The sequence below is a fragment of the Leptodactylus fuscus genome, chromosome 2, assembly GCF_031893055.1.
Source record: "Leptodactylus fuscus isolate aLepFus1 chromosome 2, aLepFus1.hap2, whole genome shotgun sequence".
Lineage (NCBI taxonomy): Eukaryota > Metazoa > Chordata > Amphibia > Anura > Leptodactylidae > Leptodactylus > Leptodactylus fuscus.
Genome location: NC_134266.1, coordinates 59225532 through 59250752, shown reverse-complemented (window position 1 = coordinate 59250752; position 25221 = coordinate 59225532). Strand labels below are relative to the sequence as shown.

The following is a 25221-nucleotide window of genomic DNA, read 5'->3' as shown; positions in this document are numbered from 1 at the left end:
GGCAGATGGAGGGGGAGAACGGCATGACACTGGGGCAGATGGAGAGGGGAGAACGGCATGACACTGGGGCAGATGGAGGGGGGAGAACGGCATGACACTGGGGCAGATGGAGGGGGAGAACAGAATGACACTGGGGCAGATGAAGGGGGGAGAACGGCATGACACTGAGGCAGATGAAGGGGGGAGAACGGCATGACACTGGGGCAGATGGAGGGGGAGAACGGCATGGCACTGGGACAGATAGAGGGGGAGAGAACAGCATGACACTGGGGCAGATGAAGGGGGGAGAATGGCATGACACTGGGGAAGATGAAGGGGGGGAGAACAGCATGACATTGGGGCAGATGGAGGGGGAGAACAGCATGACACTGGGACAGATGGAGGGGGGGAGAACGGCATGACACTGGGGCAAATGAAGGGGGGGAGAACAGCATGACACTGGGGCAGATGGAGGGGGAGAACGGCATGGCACTGGGACAGATAGAGGGGGAGAGAACAGCATGACACTAGGGCAGATGGAGGGGGGAGAACGGCATGACACTGGGGCAGATGAAGAGGGGGAGAACAGCATGACACTGGGGCAAATGAAGGGGGAGAGAACAGCATGACACTGGGGCAGATGAAGGGGGGAGAATGGCATGACACTGGGGCAGATGAAGGGGGGAGAACGGCATGACACTGGGGCAAATGAAGGGGGGGAGAACGGCATGACACTGGGGCAGATGAAGGGGGGATGGCATGACACTGGGGCAGAGACGGGGTGGAAATGAAACTGTGGGCAGATAAAGGGGGAGAATGGCATGAAACTGGGGACAGAGATAGAGGGGGGACATGAAACTAGAGGTAGATGAAGGGTGTATATGAAAATGGGGGGAGATATAATTTATGGGTGACTGTAGGAGGATTATACTGTGTGGAATCACATGAAAATTGAATGAGAATGGGTGGAGTCAACATAAAAGTGGGCGGGGCCTAATTTGCTGCGGCGCGCTGCGTGCACCGCACGTTTTGTTCCCTCTTTCTAGTCTTCAACAATTGGGAAGTACAGGTTAGAAGTGCAAGACCCCCAGTAAGTAGGGCCCCGCCAAAGTCAATTGCCCAGGGCCCCGCAAACCCTGGATCCGCCACTGCTCTTTGGAGTTTCTGCCCTTACTCTGGATCAACGCTGTACATTGAGGTTAAAGGACTTGTATTCCAATCTTATTATTTCTATGACTAAAAACAATTGATGACATTCAGTTTTTATCTTTAATCTTGGACAAACTACAAATGATATTTCTATATAATGATAACTTAAGATGTTGCTTCCTTCTTGATGTGAAGGAACATTAGTGTCTTTGTCACTGGCAGTGATGATCATCTTACCAGGGGACTTATCTCAAATAGACTCATCAAGTGATCTTCAGCTATTTATTCTTATACGGATTCTGTGCGCTTGATGCATTTATCATTTCAAGCAGTGCATTTATATTCTGAAGGCAGCCGACTCCAATGTGAATGAGGCTGTTCACATTGCCTCTCATTTAGTGGTATGGCTTCTATGTTATATTAGATGACGGTACAAGGGCACATGAACGTGTCCAAATATGAAACGTATTGAGACCATGGGCAACAAATCGGCGCCTTTCCATGTGTTTAGCAGTGTTCTTATATTTACTTTATATTTAGGCTATGAGTAACACATACAGCGACTATTCTCATAGGATTATGTAATATTAGCTTATTATATGGAAATATTGCAAACATGGCCCTAACATTTTCTATTCAACATTTTCTACCCATAAAAAGTCAAGTAGTAAGGAGACGTTCACACTAGCACCACTGTCTCCTCTTTGTGAGTCCATCGAAAAGCCAGGCAAAGCTACTCAGGGATGGCTTGCCAGCGGTCAGTTTAAAAACTTCATTTATTTCAATGGGTTTTTAACGCAAACCGCCGTGTCCGTATCCAGCCTCTCTGCGCTGTGAAACCGTTTTTTTTTTTTTGCATGGACACAAAGTCCTGCATGTCTGACTTTATGTTTGTGCTAAAAAATCAGTTTCACGGCGGTTTGAAATTAACGGGTATCTAAACTGACCGCCGGCAAGTCATCCCTGAACAGTTTTGCCTAGCTCACAAAGGAAGGACAACAGTGCTAATGTGAACACCCCCTAATTTATCATAGGCTTCTTAACTTTCTATGTGTGTGCAAGCCACAGAGGCCATATCACTACCTCATTGTCCCAATGCGTAGCCGCCATAAATGCTGTCAAATGGTTCTTAAATGCCCCTATCAAGGAGTGACAAAGATGTCTTCCACCAGAATACTTGCCAAAAACCCACCTCCAGATTGCCAACAACAGAGAAGAGTGTCTGCGAATCTACATTTACATCCAGCAATGGTCTGGGCTTGCTCATGGCCTTTTACAAGGGGGTCTCTGATCTATGAACTGCCTGCACCACTGACCTACTACAAAATGCACCTAAAATATACGGACTGCTCATGACTCTGTGAAATTAATCATGAAGATTTGTTTCCAGGCTTAACCCTTCCTATGTTAGAGTGGATGTACACCTCATTTATTTAGGTGAACCTTCTGTCATAACCTCAGAACTATCCCAGCTAGGAGCATTAGAGAAACAGCATAGGCCTTAGGCTGCTACAGAAAGGCATCTATTCTGGGGGCAACACAGTGGCCGTTTTATATGCACTAGAGTAATAAATAAAGAAATGGGTTGCAAAAGCGTGTAAGGCCATATCCTCCTTTTATTGTGCGACACAACCATCCTGTACAGTTGAAGCAGAAGGTTTTGCAATATTAGCGCAGCAATAATTCGGTTTCTTTTAAATACTTTTGTGCAGTAAAGTCTGCTCCATCTGCTCAGTGCTCTGTGCAAACAGGATGCATTTCCATTTACGTTTGCATCGGTTTTGTACGGTTTTTGTGTTAACCTTTGGTGTGTCAGAACGTTAGTTAATTTACAACCCTGATGCTTGTGGAAAAACAAGACGGTAACCAAGTAGGATGTTCCACCAACGCAGACTTTTAGACAGTGACTCACTGCTGTATAATTTTGGAGCTCTTGCTGTCTGATGTACCTCCAGGTCAAATGAATACCGAGATACATGTGGCATTTAGAAGATATGCCCAAGCTGACATAAAAGAATCTGACAGGTCAGTTCTATTCCATTATTTGAAGGACAAACCAGGATAAGTTTTTAATAAAAACCTATAGGCTTGAGAAGTCACGTAAGTTCCTGTATCTGTTTCTTCACCTTATCAGCATCCATGTATATACAGTATACAATATGCCTTTAGGATGGTTTTGCGGTATAATTACATAGCATTGATAATGCTGAGCTGCTTTCTGGTGACTCCACAGACTGTGAGCTTATATACACTTACGTCTGTACCGCAGTATGTGGAGTCTATGGAGCGTCTTTATTACAAACAGTAATACAACCTCTGTGCAGCGCAGTAAGGGAGCCTTCACACGGAGTTTACGCTCGTTCAGAATGAGCAGCATTAAAATAGATCCCATTGATTTCTATGGGTGCCAGCATACGCGCACTACCTATTGAAATCAATGGGAGGCTTTTTACCTATTGCTTTCAATGTGATATGCGTGTATGCCGGCACCCATAGAAATCAATGGGATCTGTTTTAACGCCGCTCACTCTGAACGAGTTTTATGTTCAGAATGAGCGGAGCGTTTATTCCGTGTGAAGGCTCCCTAAGGCTCCGTCTGTATACCTGAACACTATCTATTGGCTTCTCCCACAGGTTACAGGAGTCCTATCAATGAGACCCCCCTGGATCAGGTTTTACCCTAGCGACCAGTCTAGCAAGAGAGTGTGCATAAAGTTTAATGACTAAACCTCCCCTGCTTGTTGATAGTTTCCAGGCAATTGTAAATTCTTCTTTTGATGCTGCACAAAAAATTGATAAATTAGCAAACAGTGTAATAAAGATATAGTAGAGATACTAGATTCACTGTCACTACCCTCACATTGTCCTGTACAGGGTCATCATAAAAGGTACAAAGGTAGCTTTCACAGGTGAATTCTGGTTTCTAAAAGGAGCCTAAAGATTCCTATTCCTTTTTAAGCCACTCTTGAGGCTGCCTTCACACGGAGTTACGCTCCGCTCATTCAGACACGTAAACAAGTGTCAGAGTGAGCACTGTAAAACACAATCCCATTGACTTCAATGGGTGCTGTATTACGTGCTATACATTGAAATCAATAGGAGTCTTTTTAACCCATTGATTTCAATATGTAGCACGCTTAAGATGGCACCCATTGAAGTGAATCGGATTCTGTTTTACAGCGCTCACTCTGACACGTGTTTACGTGTCAGAATGAGCGGAGCGTTATTCCATGTGAAAGCAGCCTGACTTTGCTTCAAAAAACTGCAGCAAAATCTGCAACAAAAATATCACTATCCCCTTTTCCTACAGCATCCAAAATTTGTTTTTCGATTTTTTTTTTCTTACAGCTTCAAAAAAGCCATAATTTTTTTTATATTTCCTTTCACAGAGCTTATTTTTTGTGGGACAAATTGTACTTCATAATGGTACCATTTAATACTGATATACTGGTAAACTAGAAAAAAAATCTAAATGGCATGGAAAAAAAAACTGCAGTTGCACCATTTTCTTTTGGGTGTTGTATTTATGGGGCAGCCAACGTGACGGGTTTACTTATAGTGTAAGTATAGGTTATAGTTTATAGTTTACTTATAGTGTAAGTATAGATTACTTATAGTATATGGGTTGGTACGATGACTACGATATCATATTTATATAGTTTTAAGGCCATTACAAAAAATCTAAGACTTTCAAAATTAAAAAAAAATTATTTGAATCATCACACTCTGACACCTGTAATTTTTCTCCTTATACAGAACTGGATTATTTATTTAACTTTTTGACAAGGAAAATTACTAAAAAAACGGTGATTAATCATTTTGATTCTTTTCCTGCAACTGTAGGAAATCACCATATGGGAAAAATATTGTTATATGTTTATAGTTTGGGCATGGTTGGACTCCTAGTGAGTTTAAGTTCCTCTCTAGGTAAAGGGGGGTGATTTGATATTTTATATATCTTTCATTATTATTATTATTATTATTATTATTATTATTATTATTATTATTAAGAATTTTTTAATTTTATTTTTAAACCCCCATTGGGGTCTGATCACTAGTGCAATATACTGCAATGCTTATGCACGGCAGTATATTATAAGATCCTCTGAGCTGTACTACAGGATACCTATGTCAACCTGTAACAGAACTATAATACTAACAAGCATTCCCTGATGTCATGAGAAGAGATTGCAACCCCCAAATCTCATTCCAGGAGACAATGATATTCTTAAATTAAGCGACACCCATTAGCATTAATAAATAGAAGCTTTGACCACATTTGTATAGTTTGCACTGTGCAACATACATAGTACAAAAGGTTAAGAAAACACCAGTATTATAATGGGCACATGGTAGGGGGAGACCCTGTAAAAGATTTTGCTTTCATGCACAGGAGTTTCACCTCTGGTCTTGCAGTTGTACAGTATTTGCACATAGCTCGAAGCCCATGCAAGGGCTGCACTCCCCTGACAGTAATCTTGTTTATTTGCCTTCCCAAATTCACAGCTGTAGGAGGCATGCTTCGATTCTCTGAATTTCTGCTGCCATCTCATATATTCATGATAATTAAATTAGGAAAAAACACAGCAGGGAATATTACAGAAATAGCAAAAAATAAATAGAATTGCAGAACTCTAGAAAGGCTAGAACAAACAGTGAAATAACCAGGAATGAATATTAATAAGGGGACTGCAGGAAATCAAATGTGCATTGAACATTTCCTGGTCAGATTACATGTATTATTGATCAGAATTTGTCCTGAGCTAGTGAGATCCCTGTAGAAGACTTACGCTAGGTTCACACTAGTGTTTGGGTTTCTATCCAGATCCAAAGTCCCTACCCACTTAAAAAGCAGTTACCTGCAGAAACCCACGGACCCCATACACAGATGTGAATCCAGTCCAAGGCCGGGGCCCCACAGGCCAGAAACGCCGCAATTTGCTCGCAGTGGAAACGCTACGGGAAAAATCGCGGTGTTATACAGTATATGCAAAGTGGATGGGATTCATGCAAATCCCATGCCCACTTTGCAGGAAAAACCGCAGCTCAGACACGCTTTGATTTCCAAAATTGGAAACCAAAATTGACGTATGTTTTGGAAATCGCATCATGTCAATTATATCTACAGAAACGCCAGCGGCTTTCCCGTAGATATAATTGTAACAGAAAGTCAGTGGAGAAAAACTCTGTGAACTTTCTGTTCCAAGCGCTGCAGGAAGATCCGCGATGCATTCTCGCCATGGTTGTTCCCGCAGCGCTTTTGTGCGGCGTTTCCGGCCCATGGGGCCTTAGACTTAGGTAGCAAAACAAGCACTGGCATAGATTTACAACTAAGGGGGCATTCACATGGAGCTGATTCTGGCACGATAACTCGCGTAAGACACAGCGCTGTAAAACAGAATCTCATTGACTTCAATGTGTTCCGCTTAATGTGCATAACACATTGAAAACAATGGGAGGCGGATTCTGGGTGGAATCTGCTTCAGATTTAGAGGCGAAATCCGCCCTCAAATCCAAAGCAAATTCCTCCATGTGAACACACTCAAAGTAGATATAGTACCCCTTCTGTCCTTCTATATAGCACACTACTATTTTACAACCCAATAATGGAATCACCAGTCTCTGAGGATGTTATTTGAGTTGTTTAATTTTGTAGAAAAAAGCAGATCACAGCCAGCCATGGAAAAAAAAAAAAAATGGCATTTCATATGGCAACTTTCTGCCTTCAAGAAACACTAAAAGAAATCAAGAAAAATAGTTGTGGTAGCCAGTAACAGTTAGATTTTTAGAATGGAATATCTCAATTCTGAGGAAAATATTATGGAATCATGAAAAGCATACAAAATAACACTCCAACACATCACTAGTACTTTGTTGCTCCACCTCTGGCTTTTATAACTGCTTGCGGTCTCTGAGGCATTGACTTCATGAGTGATAAACATGACTCTTCAAATATGGGAGTTACATACAGAAAAGCTAAAAGAAAGCCATCACTAACACCTAAACAGAAATAACAAGGTTACAATGGGCTAAGGAAAGGCAATCGTGGACTGTGGATGAAAGTCATATTCAGTGATAAATCTCGAATCTGCATTGGGCAAGGTGATGATGCTGGAACTTTTGTTTGGTGCCCTTCCAATGAGATTTATGCAGATGACTGTCTGAAGAAAACATACAAATTTCCACAGTTATTGATGATATGGGGCTGCGTGTCAGGTAAAGGCACTGGGGAGATGGCTGACATTAAATCTTCAATAAATGCACAGGCTTACATTGAAATTTTGGACACTTTACTTATCCCATCTATGAAAAGGATGTTTGGGGATGATGATATCATTTTTCAAAATGATAATGCATCTTACCATAGAGCAAAAACTCTAGAGAAGGCTGGAGCCAGATTGATGACGAGTACTGTTTATCACTCATGAAATCAATGCCTCAGAGACTTCAAGCAGTTATAAAAGCCAGAGGTGGTGCAACAAAGTACTAGTGATGTGTTGGAGGGTTATTTTATTTGTTTTTCATGATTCCATAATTTATTCCCTGTGCTTGTTCTAAAAATCTAACTGTTACTGGCTACCACAATTATTTTTCTTGATTTCTTTAGGGCTAGTTCACATGTAAAAACCACCTGGCTTATTTTTGTCCCGAAAAAAAACGCTTCCTAATTAGGAAGCGGTTTTTTGACCTTGCGGCATTTTTAGGAGTGTTTTCTGGAGAAGTTTTTGGTAAAAACTGCTTCAGAAAACGCCAGGCGATTTTACCTTCCCCTAAAGTGAATGGACAGTAAAAAACGCTAGGCATTTTTCGCCTCCCATTCACTTCTATTGCTTTCCTCAGGTGGGAGTCACCTAAAGAAGAGTCATGTTGCTTCTTTTTTCTGCTAGCAGCTAGCTGAGGTGGCATCCGTTTCTGCTAGCTGAGGTGGCATCCGTTGTCAAAATCTGCCTCATTGCCCCAGTGTGAACTAGCCCTTAGTGTTTCTTAAAGCCAGAAAGTTGCCATATGAAATGCCTTTAGTTTTTTCCCATGGCTGTGATTTGCTTTTTTTCTATACAATTAAAGAACTGAAGGAACATCCTCACGGACTGGTGATTCCATCATTTTTGCCAGGGGTTGTATAAAACAAAAGTATGTTGACAAGTATTTACCCTTCTTATGGCAACAGGGCAACCATTTGGTGTATATTAGGTAAATGTATAATGTAGTTTATAAACAGTATGTGAACAGAGCCTTAGTGTTTGCTTGCATTCTTACATTTTGTTTGTGCTATCCTTCCTTTTCCGGCTGCAAGACTTTCAGCTGATTGAAAGTGACACATTATATACTTTAGTAACTTTGACATGTAAAAACTTCACAAGCATAAAAAGAGGGAGGACATCTTAAGTGAGTACAGTATGTAGGGCTTAAGGGAATCAGCTCCGTCCATATTAAATGAAGTAGATGCATTGTATACTGTGTGTCACCTTGGCGTTAAGTATGGGATGAATTACCCGCCTGCCATCTGCTTACTTAACAGCCTTAATAGTGCATACAAGGATATTTAGTTCTTTTGGCAGTTAATTATGATCCCATTAAGACTGGCGCTACCCTGGTATACGCTGTTTGTGGACATAAATCTTTTCTGTTGAATGGTGATGAGAATAGTCAATTTTCACATTTTATGGTCCTGTCCATGTACTTCTCAAGGTCGCATGTTTCCTTCAATCAGACCTAATCTCACTTAATCCTCATGGTCAGATGATAAGACTTTGGAATGATGGCAGTAAGTGCTGCCTGCATTGATCACCCCTGTGTGCCCTTCTATATGAAGAGTACCTTTGATCTCAGATTAGTATCAATTATAGGGAGCATGCAGGCATTTACCAAACAATCTACTGCACACACTTGTGACTATTTTCAGATGGACAGACATGGTGCCGTTTTCTGGAATATTATGCGGAATTGAATTCATTGCTGTGCAGTGAAATGTGCCAGAACTGGTATATAGCTCTGACATGGGGCTTTAACTTAGTGTATACTCTAAGAAAAGCAATCCACTGGGGGTTCTTGAGAAACCATATGGTTTAATCCATGCTACACAACAAACAATTTGCAAACAGTAAATAATATTCGAGGATGATCAACGCTTAATTTTACTTGAATTTACTGTTTTATACCATTTTGGGTGGAAATCATCTTTACCCTTTCCTGACATCCAATATGGCAGCTGTTCAGGAGCTAAGTGACTGCCATGACGCCGCAGTCACAGCGCCATAGCGATGCTTGCAATCAGTGCCCGCACTGATCGTGGGCATTAAACCTTCTGATGCCTTGCATTATCAGTCCACAAGCCTCACAATGTGATGGCATGCTCACATGGATAAAGAACTCTCATTTAGAGGCCTCAACAATGTGGTTGGAGGAGCTGAGTGGAGCATAATAGAGTATCATGATCCTGCTAGGTGTCCAAAGCGATTTTGGTCATATTCACAGAGTTGGAGGCTTGGTATGCTCTCTAGAGGGTCTTTACAATATGGCTGAGGGGGTCGGACTACATGGCTGAGGTGCGGTTGTGTGACTAATGGGCTTGTCTGCCACAAGTCCGTTCTTCCTGTTGTCATTTGCACTATATGTTGGATACACACGAGTCTCAGATTACAAGCACCAGTGGAGTGCTTTTCTTGTGGGGTTTCTGCAAGGCGCCATTGTGACTGCACTCATTGTTTGTTATTTTTCAGATTTCCTCAAAGTTCAGCCCCGACAGCCATGTAGTGAAGACCCTTTAGAGAGAAAACCAAGCATCCATTTTTGTGACTCTGACCAAAATCACTTTGGATACCTAGTAGAGATGAGCAAATATGCTCGATCAAATACCTCGGCCGCATAGCTCCCGATGCAAAAACACTTCCGGGGCTTCAAATTTTTACTGCCCCTCCCACCTTCCCTGCCGCCGGGAGCTATGTGGCTGAGGTATTTAATCGAGGATATTCGCACATCTCTAATACCTAGTAGGATCATGATACTCTTTTGTGCTCCACTCAGCTATCCATCCACATTGGTGAGGCCTAGAACAATAGGCATTTTACAATACATTGCAATGTATTAGCATAGCAGTGCATTGTTTTAGGAGGGCTAAAAATAAAAGTAAAAAAATATAATAAATGTATATAGATATAAAAAAATGAAAGTTTAAATCACTCCCCTTTCCCAAGATCAGATATACAAAAAAATGTAAGAAAAACACATACACGTTTAGTGTCCCTATGTCTGATACTTATAAAAACTTATACATACTCAGGTTAGGTTCATACCTGCACTGGGTCGCCACTGGGGATTCTGTTCCCCATTCTGCTTTAAAATTGTGGAGAGAAAAGTCCTGCAAGCAGCACTGTTCTCTCCGCATTTTTCCACCCTTTTCGGGAAGAAACCCAGCGCACCCAATTATAGTCTACGGGGTCTGTGGGTTTCTTTTTTAAGCAGATTAGGTTTCCATTCGGGGAGTCCCCAAACGGACCTCCTGAATAGAAGCCCGAACACAGGAGTGAAACTGGTGTTATAAAATATTTTTGCTAATATTTCCATACGGTTGTTTTTTGCCTCTTCTAAAAATTTAAATAAAATATGACCAAAACATCAGAAATTCCCCGAATGGTATATACAGTTAGGGCCAGAAATATTTGGACAGTGACACAATTTTCGCGAGTTGGGCTCTGCATGCCACCACATTGGTTTTGAAATGAAACCTCTACAACAGAATTCAAGTGCAGATTGTAACGTTTAATTTGAAGGGTTGAACAAAAATATCTGATAGAAAATGTAGGAATTGTACACATGTCTTTACAAACACTCCACATTTTAGGAGCTCAAAAGTAATTGGACAAATAAACATAACCCAAACAAATTTTTTTTTTTTTCAATATTTTGTTGCGAATCCTTTGGAGGCAATCACTGCCTTAAGTCTGGAACCCATGGACATCACCAAACGCTGGGTTTCCTCCTTCTTAATGCTTTGCCAGGCCTTTACAGCCGCAGCCTTCAGGTCTTGCTTGTTTGTGGGTCTTTCCGCCTTAAGTCTGGATTTGAGCAAGTGAAATGCATGCTCAATTGGGTTAAGATCTGGTGATTGACTTGGCCATTGCAGAATGTTCCACTTTTTTGCACTCATGAACTCCTGGGTAGCTTTGGCTGTATGCTTGGAGTTATTGTCCATCTGTACTATGAAGCGCCGTCCGATCAACTTGGCAGCATTTGGCTGAATCTGGGCTGAAAGTATATCCCGGTACACTTCAGAATTCATCCGGCTACTCTTGTCTGCTGTTATGTCATCAATAAACACAAGTGACCCAGTGCCATTGAAAGCCATGCATGCCCATGCCATCACGTTACCTCCACCATGTTTTACAGAGGATGTGGTGTGCCTTGGATCATGTGCCGTTCCCTTTCTTCTCCAAACTTTTTTCTTCCCATCATTCTGGTACAGGTTGATCTTTGTCTCATCTGTCCATAGAATACGTTTCCAGAACTGAGCTGGCTTCTTGAGGTGTTTTTCAGCAAATTTAACTCTGGCCTGTCTATTTTTGGAATTGAATGGTTTGCATCTAGATGTGAACCCTTTGTATTTACTTTCATGGAGTCTTCTCTTTACTGTTGACTTAAAGACAGATACACCTACTTCACTGAGAGTGTTCTGGACTTCAGTTGATGTTGTGAATGGGTTCTTCTTGACCAAAGAAAGTATGCGGCGATCATCCACCACTGTTGTCATCCGTGGACGCCCAGGCCTTTTTGAGTTCCCAAGCTCACCAGTCAATTCCTTTTTTCTTAGAATGTACCCGACTGTTGATTTTGCTACTCCAAGCATGTCTGCTATCTCTCTGATGGATTTTTTCTTTTTTTTCAGCCTCAGGATGTTCTGCTTCACCTCAATTGAGAGTTCCTTTGACCGCATGTTGTCTGGTCACAGCAACAGCTTCCAAATGCAAAACCACACACCTGGAATCAACCCCAGACCTTTTAACTACTTCATTGATTACAGGTTTACGAGGGAGACGCCTTCAGAGTTAATTGCAGCCCTTAGAGTCCATTGTCCAATTACTTTTGGTCCCTTGAAAAAGAGGAGGCTATGCATTACAGAGCTATGATTCCTAAACCCTTTCTCCGATTTGGATGTGGAAACTCTCATATTGCAGCTGGGAGTGTGCACTTTCAGCCCATATTATATATATAATTGTATTTCTGAACATGTTTTAGTAAACAGCTAAAATAACAAAACTTGTGTCACTGTCCAAATATTTCTGGCCCTAACTGTATAAAAAGTACATTGGGCTCCAGGAAAGAAGATGCTTTATGCAGCCCTTTCATAATATAAAGTCTCCGAGAATCTATTTTACAATTTTTTGGAATTTTTGGAAGGTGTTAAAATGTAACAAAAACTATATGTTTGATATTTGGTAATTATATTGACCCACCAAATACTATTAACATGTCACTTTGGTTGCACAGTGAACACCAATAAAAACAACAACCATAAGAAAGTCACGCAAACACATTATTTCTCTAGTTCTATTTCATTATGATTTTTATTCCTGCTTCTCAGTACATCGTATAGAATAGTAAATGGTACCAGTACAAAGTTCAATTTGTCCCGCAAAAATAAAACCATTGTATGGCCCTGCGGAAAAAAAAAAGCATTTTAAGGGTTTTGGTAGCAGGATGTGATATTGTGTTAAAATGGTTTTGCAAGAATTTGGAATCTATCAACAAAACTGGGGATCAGTTAAAGGGGGTGTCCAGGAATTGGCAATGTTGCATTTCCAGGTCATGCTGGGGCCATGTTTCTGGATTCCCTGTGGCTCACATGACCGCTGAGACCAATCAGTGGTTGCTGGTAAAAATGTGGTGATGTGAGTGATGTCACTATTTTCTCTGTTTATTTTCTGTATCAATTCCTTATGTTATCCTAGATCTCTGTTTCCTGTCAATCTTTGCTTTTTCCAGTGGATAAAAATCAGTTCATGGTCATGCAATGGACAGTCCATGGTCATGTGATGGACATGCAAGTGCACAGGTCATGTGCTATCTATAATGCTGGTGTCTTCCTATGTTGTGGGAAGACCTTTGTGCCCTCTGAGACTCTAGGGCTCAATAACAATTACTAAAGCTGTACATCCTATAGCTATAATCTGGGCTATAGAGCAGAAGATTCTCCTGTACTTACTGTGTGCAATGTATGATGGCTAATCGTCCATCCACCAGTACAGAAAGGAATGAAAACTACAGATTTAGTATACAGAGGAAGAAACTGCTAAAACCTGCAGAATATAAGTCATAAAATGACTTTAGTGTTACCTCTCATGCAGGGGCAGATCCAGGGCCGGGCGAGCCGGGCAACCACTTCTAATGGGAGCGGCAGCCCAGGTGACTTTTTACTTTTTTTTAACTTTTTTTTTTCTTTTTTCTTTGAACTAGCGCAGGAGAGCTGCCGCTCTCCCTGCGCTGGTTCAGACGTCTAGGTATCAGCGTAGGTGGCGTCATCACGCCACCTATGCTGATACGTAGACGTCTGACGTCTGCCGAGAGAAGAGGATCGCAATCGGTAAGTGTAATAAAAAAATTTTTTGTTTTATAACTCCAGAATATCCCAGCAGGTGGTGGCCTATTTACCAACCTCCTCAGATCACTGCTTTCCCTTGTACTATAGGCCACGGAGGCCCGAGCCAGGCCACGATCTCACTGCCGCTATTATTATACTCGGGGGTCTTTTCAGACCACCGAGTATGATAATCGGAGCCCCAGGGAAGGTGAGGAAACATAAACAATGTTACTTACCTCTCCGGGATCCGATGTCAATCCTAGCTGGCTTCGGGCCTATATGGTAATGCCCAGACGTCACGTGGTCTGGTATATTACCATATAGGCCCAAAGCCTGTGCTAGCAGTACCATATAGGCCTGAAGCCTGCTAGGATTAAAGAGGACCTTTCATGGATTTGGGCAAAGGCAGCTCTATATACCACTGGAAAGCTGACAGTGCGCTGAATTCAGTGCACTGTCGGCTTTCCAGCGGTATATAGAGCTGCCTTTGCCCAAACCGATGAAAGGTCCTCTTTAACATCGGATCCCGGAGAGGTGAGTAACAGTGTTTATTATGTTCTCTCATCTCCCCTGGGGCTCCGATTATTATACTCAGGGGGTCTGAAAAGACCCTTGAGTATAATAATAGAGCTTGAAGGGTCCACAGTGGTCCCTGCAACCTTTATTATGCTCCACAGTCTATTGTGCCACTGTGGGGCATAATTTAGGCTGCAGGGGCCATACAGTATATATACATACATACATATATAGGGGTTGGGTGCGTGGAGAAGTGAGGAGTCAAAGATGTCTGTGCAGTCCAAAGGGAAGAGACGGGAAATGTGGGGAGACGTCTCCTGTGAGTATTACTGCACAAAATATTACTGCATTGTATTTATTGTAATGTCAGAATGTAATGGCAGAAAATATGAATTGCATTTGAAAAACACATTTTTAGGGCTAATTTTTTCAAAAAATCCTGGGGGGGGGACCCCCAGACCCCCCATTAAGTAGGGCCCCGCCAAAGTCAATTGCCCAGGACCCCGCAAAGCCTGGATCTGCCACTGCTCTCATGTGTACATGTGTCAACTTATCCTGAAAAGATAAAAGAAGCAATCGGTATGGTTTATGGGATGGTGCTTGTAATAGAGAGTTTCTCTTCAGCTCCTTCATTACACTACACCTGCCTTTCTCTTCTAATCTCCCACACTTCCTGCTGACTCCCCCTTCTCTTCTCTCTGTAGACTTCTATAGACATGAGTTATCAGTCATGTGACCTTCAGTTCACCTGGAGATGGAAATATTAAAGATTCTCAGAGTGAAGGGCAATTTATAAAAGGGACTGTGCAGGTAAACAACAGAAAGAGGCGACTCTCAGAAAAGCTATATTACCAAGTGTCTTACAATCATATGTACTATTCATTTATCCACAGTCTGGTGACATGACGGAGCCTAGATACAATTCAATATCGTTTTACCAACTCTTTATTTTGGCTAATAGATTAACAGAACGGGGTAAAAAGAGAACAAATCCACATTTGGCATCAATATGCCGCCAAAGAACATGTGGAAAGGGTATGTCCTAAAATTTTGTTAGTTGGTGGAGATTGAACAGAGGAAGAAATGACTGCAGGGTCAGACTAACCTGTAACCATTGAGATGTATAGGTCTGCATAGGAACTGTATGCACAAAACGGTAGGATATTTTTTAATGATGCATATTTGTATAATGTTGTATATTCACCTAAGTTCTATAGTTCAACATAGCTATATGCAAGCATATGGCATGTGCTGTAATAAAACATGATGAAGCGTGTAGACGGGTGTACATAAGTGGTCTAGGCTACTGGAGATCATTTAAAAGTATGTTCATAAATGAAAGTGTAATAGTAACTTTAAATAGTATGTTAACCAGGCACTGTATGCATTGCACATCCCCCATAGAGGATACATATAGCATAGCTTTCCACAATAAGGAAGACATTCATGTGACTGAGATAATTCGAGGTATGCAAATGAGCTGAGACTTTTGCAGCACAAACAAGTCTGTCCCCTGCAGCCGCTGTCGTGACCTGGGAAAGCAAAGTTATCTAGTCTTGTGTTTGCCTTCTATTCCTGTAACTGTGACTTATGATGATATCATTCAGCCAAGACTGGAGCTACACATGTCAAACTATGGTGGGGAGACTAATAAGGATATTTACTATAGTCTTCTAAATATGGGAAGCCCATCTCTAATCCGCGGCTGCTGGTTTGATCTTTAAACAAATGCTTTCACTGGAAGTGACAAAGGGTCATGTGAATAGAGAGTGTTGGAGGCGATGTAACTCTTACCATAGGAGTGGATGACAGACCATCACACAGGGAGACCCAGGTCACATCCATCCGAAGGAAATGGAAGAGACTTTATGTTTTTGGAACAATACAAGTCACATCCATGGATCTTAACAATAAGGAACTTTGCTGCCCATCAAGTTCTGCAGAGGAGAAGGTGAGAAAAGCTCATTTCTTTGTGGAGATGTTGCACTGCTAATGTAAAGCTGAGATTTCCATGCACTGCTTAAGGAGGGACTGTTGCAAATATTTTTAGATTTCCCGTAATCATTATGCATCATGAGCTATTTCTTGTCTTTCTGCAAGTCCCATCGTGGCATGGTATTTACTCAGTACCAGTTGCTTCGGACTTATGGCCACCTGTGTGATGTGTCTCTTGTAGTGGATGGACATGAGTTCCCAGCTCACAAGTCATTGCTTGCTTGCTCAAGTGACTACTTTAGGGCAATGTTTAAAGACTATACCAAGGAGTCCCAAGCTTCTGTCATCCATCTTAAAGTAATCTCAATAACAGGTTTGGAAAATATATTGGATTTTATATACACATCATGGCTGTCTCTTTCCATGAATACCTTGGAGGACACATTGGAAGCAGCAACGTACTTACAGGTGATGGATGCAATACCGCTATGCAGCAAGTATATAATCAATAACTGTGACCTGGATAATTGTTGTTTCTGTGCCAATATTGCATCAAAGTATTATCTTATAGATGCTTTAGCGGAAACTGAGAAGTACATTATCCATAATCTTTGGGAGCTGTTACAAGAGGATATAGAAGAGACCGAGCTGCTGGAATTAAATGCAAAGTCCTTGATCAAGCTGCTGCAGTCAGATGATATTCCAAAGGTGACTGAGCAATGTCTTCTAGATCTAGTGCTGAAGTGGCTGCAATATGACAGAACCAGGCTCTTATATGCTATGGTGCTTTTTGAAAATGTACGTTTTGGGTTACTGCCATTAGAAACCCTTCGAAAGCTCTACACACAATCTGAGGTTCCTCTAACACCGTCCATCAAAAGTTTTATTATAAAAGCGATCAATTATCATTCATTCCCATCAAAACAGCCCATCCTGCAAGACAAGTGCACTACTTTAAGGAACCAAAAATCCTGGATTCTGCTAGTCGGAGGCACTGCCAATGGGGAACTGGTGGAGAACGTCCTAGGGTTTGATGTCTACAATCATAAGTGGAGAATGGTGACAAACCTAAAAATGAAAGTTCAGCATCATTGTACCTGTGTTGTCGGTAACTTTCTATATGTGCTTGGGGGAGAAACTCCTGAAAATTCAGAAAGCAACTCAAGCAGCACTTGCTTGGCCCCCACAAATATTGTGTATCGCTTTGACCCAAGATTTGATCAGTGGATGCAAGTCTCTGGAATGCTGGAGAGAAGAGCTCAGTTTTCTTGCTGTGTTGTAGATAACAACATATTTGCTATAGGTGGAAGAGGAGATGGGTTGGCTATACATTCGTCAGTGGAAATCTATAATGTAAGCAGAGATACGTGGACAAAGACCAAAGAGCTTCCTTTCAAAATCCATGGTCAGGCCAGTACTGTGCACAATAACATCATCTATGTTTCCGGTGGAAAGCTCGATGGACAGGTGAACAGCTGTAAAGATGTTTACTCTTACAATAAAATGGAAGGACAATGGAAAAAACAGGCTTCTATGACAATTGCAAGGTTCGGACACCAGATGGCCACTGTTAATGACACCATCTTTACATTTCTGGGAATATATGAACCTTTTTCTGACATCGAAAAATATGATCCATTGAATGATCAGTGGACTCGTCTAAGACCAATGACCTTTGACCGGTTTTGCTATGGTCTGGTGGTGGTGGAGCAAACTGTGCTTCTACTTGGAGGCAAGAAATGGCAGGACTCTCAGGAGGTGGCGACACATAACGTTGTTGGATATGATTCTGAAAATGATTGTTGGGAAGAAATCTGCAGCCTTGCATTCCCATTCTGTGGCCTGAAGTGTGAGGTTCTCCTGCTCTCTGACTCAAAAGAGGAGGAGAAACAAGTGAAACCGTGCACACAAATAAAGTGATTTTACTGGTAATGTAAGTCAATTGGTAAATGCAATAGTAGAATGTAAAGGGATTTCTGGTATTAGAAAAAAAAAAAAGTTTTTTTTTTCTAAACTTAGGGAGAGTTCACATGGTGTAACGTGCCGCGTGATGTGGCACGTCTACGCCGCGGGACCCTTTGCGGGCCGTACACGCTCCCATTGATTTCAATGGGAACGGGGATCGTATGGGCCGCGCTAGTTTGCGGCCGTGATATTGCGGCCGCAAAATCACGGCCACAAACTAGCGCGGCGCATACGATCCCCGCTACCATTGAAATCAATGGGAGCGTGTACGACCCGCAAAGGGTCCCGCGGCGTAGACGTGCCACATCACGCGGCACGTTACACCATGTGAACTCTCTCTAAGTGTTATTCTTGTATGTTGTCTTTGGTATTACAGGTGAATAAAGCTTGATCCCTTTTCTTAATTCCCAATTTTCAGTACCCTGGCTTGCGTGATTCCATAGCAGGGAGAAGTCAACATAATTCAATATTTTAGCTTGCTCATATTCATGTGTCTAATACAGGTTGTCCTATTTGTTAATATTCATAGTAACAATATATAGAACATGCTAAAGTAAAGATACAGAAGATAATGTACATCTATTATATTCTAAATGCTTCTACCTCATAACATTGCAGTTTTGCCTTTTGCTCTCACACGGATTTATATGTAATGGCAATAATTTATTCCTTTTTTTTGCTATTGATTTACTGTAGTTGTATTGTATAAATTTGTATTAGATGCCATTGTTCTATCATTATAGTCCAATAAAACATGCTCGGGATTATTTATAATCTCTTATTACTGGATCTATTTCTTTAATTATTACTTATTTTAAGAAATGCAACAAAGTGAAAATGACAATAACACATAGGGTTAACACCGGTGGTTTAAGACAAGAAACAATTGTACAGCTCTGTGTAAAGCGGGTACAAGAAACACATCTTAAGAAAAGTCATCATCAATATTCTTTATGTACACACCTATCCTCGCTGAGACGGAAGTGTTATTCTTCACACTCACAGATTCATCTCAGTGTCACCCCAAATGACATTGGATGGAGAATATTATGTCTCAGACTTGGATGAGAGAAGTAACTATTCTTGTCTGGATGGGACAAGGTTGATGAGTTATATGTAATAGGTACATTGTCCATTAATCTTATGGAAAAATAGAACAACCGTTATTGGTAATATATATAGAAAAAATAGGTAAGGCTCACCTATGAGTTGACAATGTCCAAGGGCTTTGAATGTCCACAATAATTCGGGGTGCACGGCAATACACTCTATTCCAAGAGCGTGTAGTATATTTCCATGTGAAAAATAGATGTCCAGCAGCTCTCTGTATAAAATATTATATTTATTGGTAATTGGTTATTGGTAATACCTACCTTTCCAAATGTGTTTTAATGCATATAGTAGAAAAACAAAGCAACTTGTCCAAAAGTATTGATTAAAAATGTTCTATTTTGTGCCTAGATCTCCTAGACCAATACGTCGTGCCCAATACGTCGTGCCCAATACGTCGATTGCGATCTATCGGTCGATCACAAAGGACATATGGGTCGATCACGGGATGCAGCCAGGGATCCCCGGTGTTTGCTTGGTCACAGTGTGAATAAGCACTCCGGACACTTGCAGGCCGGGCAGCAGCAGCTCCGGGGGATGACGCGCTCCCCACTCTTTGGGATGGAGGGAGCCGGGGTGCTGCTTGTTCACAGCGCAGGCTGAGAGTCATCTCCGGACACTGTCAGGCGGGGAATTGCTTCTTGATAAACTTCATTTCGTAGGTTAGCGCTCATGTGAGGGAATAATGTTGCAGGAGTAGGCTTGGGTTTGGAGTCTGTAATCATGGGGATGGATAAGGCCGCCATCATACTTTAGTATTTGGTCAGTGTTTGGCATCATTTATTGCGAAACCAATTCAGGACAGAGATACGGTATAATGGAAAGATTTGCATGTCTTTTGTGTTTTTCACAAAAACTGATGCAAAACACTGACTATGTGAAAACAACCTAAAGCTTGCCAGGCACATTACATTTTTGATGGCCCAAAATGGCTGACTTCAGCCATGAAAATACCCTTTTGCCCACTCATCGGGTAACTTGCACAGACTCACTGCAATTTTTTATGTAAAACAAAAATAATAAACTAAAAGAAACTGCCCGCTATATCTCATTCATGAGTTGGGAATTTTTCTTTTTTTTTCAAAGGGGTTAGATGAAATTTGCTGCAGGTTTCCAAGACCATACCCAAGTTTAACATAACTTACATTTACAGAGCGCAGTGGGAGAGTCTAATTTCTCGCCCTCGCCTCCTAACTTTCCCTCTGTCACATGACTGACTTTGCTCTACTTGACAAGCGGCAGGAGTAGAGCAGAGTCAGTGATGTCACAGATCTAGAGCGCTGTACAGAGACCTCTGACCCTGCTGTGCTCAGCAAAGGTAAACATCAGGGCAATGGGGCTGCATATACTGGATACTAGTGTTACATGTTATCCAGGGCAGGGAATATACTGCAACTAGAGATGAGCGAACAGCGTTCTATCGAACACATGTTCGATCGGACATCACGCTGTTCGCTCTGTTCGATTAGAATCGAACACCACGTGGAAAACTCTAAAAAAAATGTGATTCCCCTCCCACCTTCCCTGGCGCCTTTTTTGCACCAATAACAGCGCAGGGGAGGTGGGACAGGAACTACGACAACGGGGGCATTGAAAAAAATCGGAAAAAGTCATTGGATGCCGAAATCAGGTGACCTCCAATTTAGACGAATAGTGGATTTCAAATCCGGATCATATGAGAATGTGAACTTTGTGACTATGAGACAGGGATAGCTGTACAGGCAGGGATAGCTAGGGATAACCTTTATTTAGGATGGAATGTTATTAAAAATAACTTTTTGGGGCTCTATCGGGTGTGTAATTGTGATTTTTGTGAGATAAACTTTTTCCCATAGATATGCATTGGCCAGCGCTGATTGGCCACAGAGTACAGAATTCGGTCAATCAGCGCTGGCTCTGCTGGAGGAGGCGGAGTCTAAGATCGCTCCACACCAGTCTCCATTCTGGTCCGACCTTAGACTCCACCTCCTCCAGAAGAGCCAGCGCTGATTGGCCGAATTCCGTACTCTGACCTATCAGCGCTGGCTAATGCATTCTATTAGCGTGATGAAGCAGAGCCAAGTGTGCACAAGGGTTCAAGCGCACACTCGGCTCTGATGTAGCAAAGCTGAGTGTGCACAAGGGTTCAAGTGCACCCTGCTACATCAGAGCTGAGGGTGCGCTTGAACCCTTGTGCACCCTCGGCTCTGCTGCATCAGAGCCGAGGGTGCGCTTGAACTCTTGTGCACCCTCGGCTCTGCTACATCAGAGCCGAGGGTGCACTTGAATCCTTGTGCACTCTCGGCTGTGCTACATCAGAGCCGAGGGTGCGCTTGAACCCTTGTGCACACTCTGCTTCATCACGCTAATAGAATGCATTGGCCAGCGCTGATTGAAGCAGAGCTGAATGTATGTGCTTAGCTCAATACTCCACTGGCGTAGTTGAGCTAAGCACACACATTCAGCACTAGTTCATCACGCCAATAGAATGCATTGGCCAGCGCTGATTGGCCAGAGTACGGAATTCAGCCAATCAACGCTGGCTCTGCTGGAGGAGCCGGAGTCTAAGGTCGGACCAGAATGGAGACTGGTGTGGAGCGATCTTAGACTCCGCCTCCTCTAGCAGAGCCAGCGCTGATTGGCCAGAGTACAGAATTCGGCCAATCAGCGCTAGCCAATGCATTCCTATGGGAAAAGTTAGCTTGCGACAATCGCAAGCCGACAGGGATTTCCATGTAATAAAGTGATTTATATGCCCCCAGACATGCTTCCCCTGCTGTCCCAGTGTCATTCCAGGGTGTTGGTATCATTTCCTGGGGTGTCACAGTGGACTTGGTGACCCTCCAGAGACGGATTTGGGATTCCCCCTTAACGAGTATATGTTCCCCTTAGACTATAATGGGGTTCGAAACCCGTTCGAACAGTCAGCGACTGTTCGAATCGGATTTCGAACCTCGAACATTTTGGTGTTCGCTCATCTCTAACTGCAACGCTTTATATTTTGCTGTATAACCCCTATACTCTAAGAGGCCTGCAAAAATGGGAAGAAATGGAAACCTAGGATTAGATCTAAGGGCTAGTTCACACGGGGCAATGAGGCGGATTTTGACAGCGGATTTCACCTCAAAATCCGCCTCCATACGGTCTATGGAGACCGCTAGCTTTCGTCTTACTGCTAGCAGTTTTTTGCTGCTAGCAGAAAAAAGAAGCGACATGACCCTTCTTCAGACAGATCCCACCTGAGGAAAGCAATAGAAGTGAATGGGAGGCTAAAAACGCATCACGTTTGTTTGCAAAAAACACGTCCGAAAACGCCTAGCAGTCCATTCACTTTAGGGGAGGGGAAAACCGCCTGGTGTTTTCTGAAGTGGTTTTTTTTTACCAAAAACTGCTACAGAGAACGCTCCAAAAAACAGCTCAAGGTAAAAAAAACGCTTCCTAATTAGGAAGCGTTTTTTTTTCGGGACCAAAATAAGCTAGGTGGTTTTTACATGTGAATTAGCCCTAAGTGGCCATTTTTATGCAGAAATTTCAGTTTATGTCCCATTAATGTAAATGGAGCTTGCAGAATTCCATATGCTTCCCACCATTATAACCCCATTAGAACTTAGTGTCAGTTGCATACATTTCTGCAACAAATCTGCCATGTGTTAATATAACCTTAGTATACTCGCCTATCTAATGTTATAACTCTTTAGGGCTCGGAGAGCCAAGTCAAAATATGGTCAAAACCCGCCTGCCACGATGTTGCAGTCGCAGCTTCCCCCACCCCCAGCCGACGCCAGAGGTTGCGGCTGCCAGGCAGAAGCCGTGGCTCAGCGAGACGCAGAATACGCCTGAGGAAAGGGCAGCTCACTTCTTTTTTTCCGCTATCGGCACTTGCCGATAGTGGAAAAAAGAACACTAGTAGTCTCCATAGACCACCATTGTAAAGGGGCGGATTATGACGTGGATTCCGCTGTCAAAATCCGCCCCTTTGGCCCCGTATGAACAAACCCTTAGTCTAGTCTAAAATAGGAGGCACCAAGGACTTCCATTGAAACAGGTTATGTTATATTCACATTCAGCAGATTTGTTTCAGAGCTACAAAGTCACACTGAGAAGTGCTATAAGTTTTTCTATTTCTTACCCCTTGCCTGGTGATGCCAGTTTTAGTCAGTGAAGGCGGACTCTGTGACTCTGCTGCCCCTTCTAACCGCCCCAATGACTGTATACATGCTATTGGCCTAGGGCAGCAGTATTTTGCATAATTTCCAACAACTTCAACATGTATAGGTGTTTGGTAAAGTATTCACTAGATAGGTGATAACTTACTGATCCATAAGGGTTCAGCCACTGGATCCCTGAATAGGGGTTCCCATGTACCCCATGTGAATGAAGCGGCAGCTTGTGGATCAGACATAGCTCAGCCTTGTACTTGGCTACCAATGACTGTCCCATCTAATTACATATTCTGGTAATTCTTCGCTTGTCTTGGTCGACAACGTTACTAGAAAATAGATAAAAGCAGGTGCTGCTGATACAGATCCTAGATATTTAGTGTGCCAAGTCTATTTCTTCACAGTATCGTGAACATTTGACATTGCCTCTTCATTTCAGTAATGACAGCTGTTTGATTACGTGAAATTTCAGTAAGTGACTGAATGATCAGATGTAATGAAGTGTGTAGAGCCTCATACTTCACAAGGCGCGCTCCTCATTTATCTGTACTGAGCGGTAATGCACCAATCCTAAAGTGCACTTCCAATTTACAATATGCATTATTGTAAAGACGGTGCTTAGATCTGCTGGAGCCTTGTAAAAGTAACTCTCCAGCATCAATGAAAGGCGTTACTATTCCATTTCTCCCTGTTTCTCTGTAGTCTCTCACAGTAATACAAAATGAAATAGGTCTGTATGACCCATGAGTGCACACGAGCAAGAGTGAAGGTCTCCCAAGAACAGGACACCAGCTTTGTCATTTTCCTGCATAAGTAAAATTGGAGAGTTGGTAACAACTAGTCTCATCCCATCTGTTGAATGTGTGGCCAGAAATCCCCATGGTCATATCAGCTGAATGCGAGGGATTATAGAAACTGGATCCATTGGAGTCATCTACTCATTGGGGAATTTCCTCTTATGTGTTCAGACCTTGCAGCCCTCTTAAGGAAGACCTTTCACCACTTGCAATCACTCCGGTTCTCTGCATCCATTATTAGGCACCGCTCCAGGGATTTCGGCACACATTGTACAATTTTGTCTTTCGCTCCCCTGCATTCTTGAGTACCAATGTATATTGGTAAGTCAGTAAATACCAGAGGATACAAGATTGACAATACGAATTGGATAACCCATTCTAAGAAAATATTCATATGAACATGACTTTCTATCTGAGGGCTCGTTCACATCTGCGTTCTCCTCTCCGTACTTCAGGTTTCTGTTTCCTGCATAAAACAGATGCAGGAGACGGAAACCTGCAGGATTCTTTCTCACCCATTCATTTGAATGGGTGAGAAAGCTGTCCGGCCGTGAGCGGCAGTGAGCGTTTTATGCTCTCCGCCGCGAAACCGGGTTTTATAATCCGGACACAGAGTCGGACATGCAGTACTCTGTGTCTGGATTTAAAAAAATGGTTTCGCGGCGGAGAGCATAAAACACTCACCGTTGCTCACGGCCGGACCCGGTCTGTGCTTTCCGTCTTCTGGCATGCAGAAGACGGAAACCACAGAATGGAGACCCTGAACGCAGGTGTGAACCTAGCGTAACAATTTGAAGAAAGTTATCTACCGAAGATACATTTATCATAGTCATTCCTTAAAGGGGCTCTATCATTTTTAGATAAGCACATCCTTGCATAGGCTTTAGAAAGTCTATTCCACACCTACCTTTTGTATGTAAATTGCCTCAGTAGATTTTGAATAAGTCCGTTTTTATCATATGCTAACGAGTTTTGACCATGGACCGGAAGTGTCTGTGATCACAGTCTGCTCCATGTGTATGTCAAGCAGAAACGAGTCATCAGCACAGCAGTCTCT

General features: G+C 42.4%; 2 protein-coding genes across 2 annotated transcripts in view; both read left to right on the top strand.

The window, feature by feature from the left end:
* The window catches only part of SMPX (small muscle protein X-linked), a 105126-nt gene that overhangs the window by 71085 nt on the left and 8820 nt on the right, over positions 1–25221 (top strand). The window lies entirely within an intron of this gene.
* On the top strand, positions 15756–18876 carry KLHL34 (kelch like family member 34). Its single transcript, XM_075263808.1, has one exon. The coding sequence runs from the start codon at positions 16292–16294 to the stop codon at positions 18071–18073; it is 1782 nt and encodes a 593-aa protein (XP_075119909.1). The 5' UTR covers positions 15756–16291; the 3' UTR covers positions 18074–18876.

Bases quoted from the DNA above. Each gene is read 5' to 3' on its own strand.
- KLHL34 (XM_075263808.1), top strand. From the start codon at position 16,292: ATGAGCTATTTCTTGTCTTTCTGCAAGTCCCATCGTGGCATGGTATTT.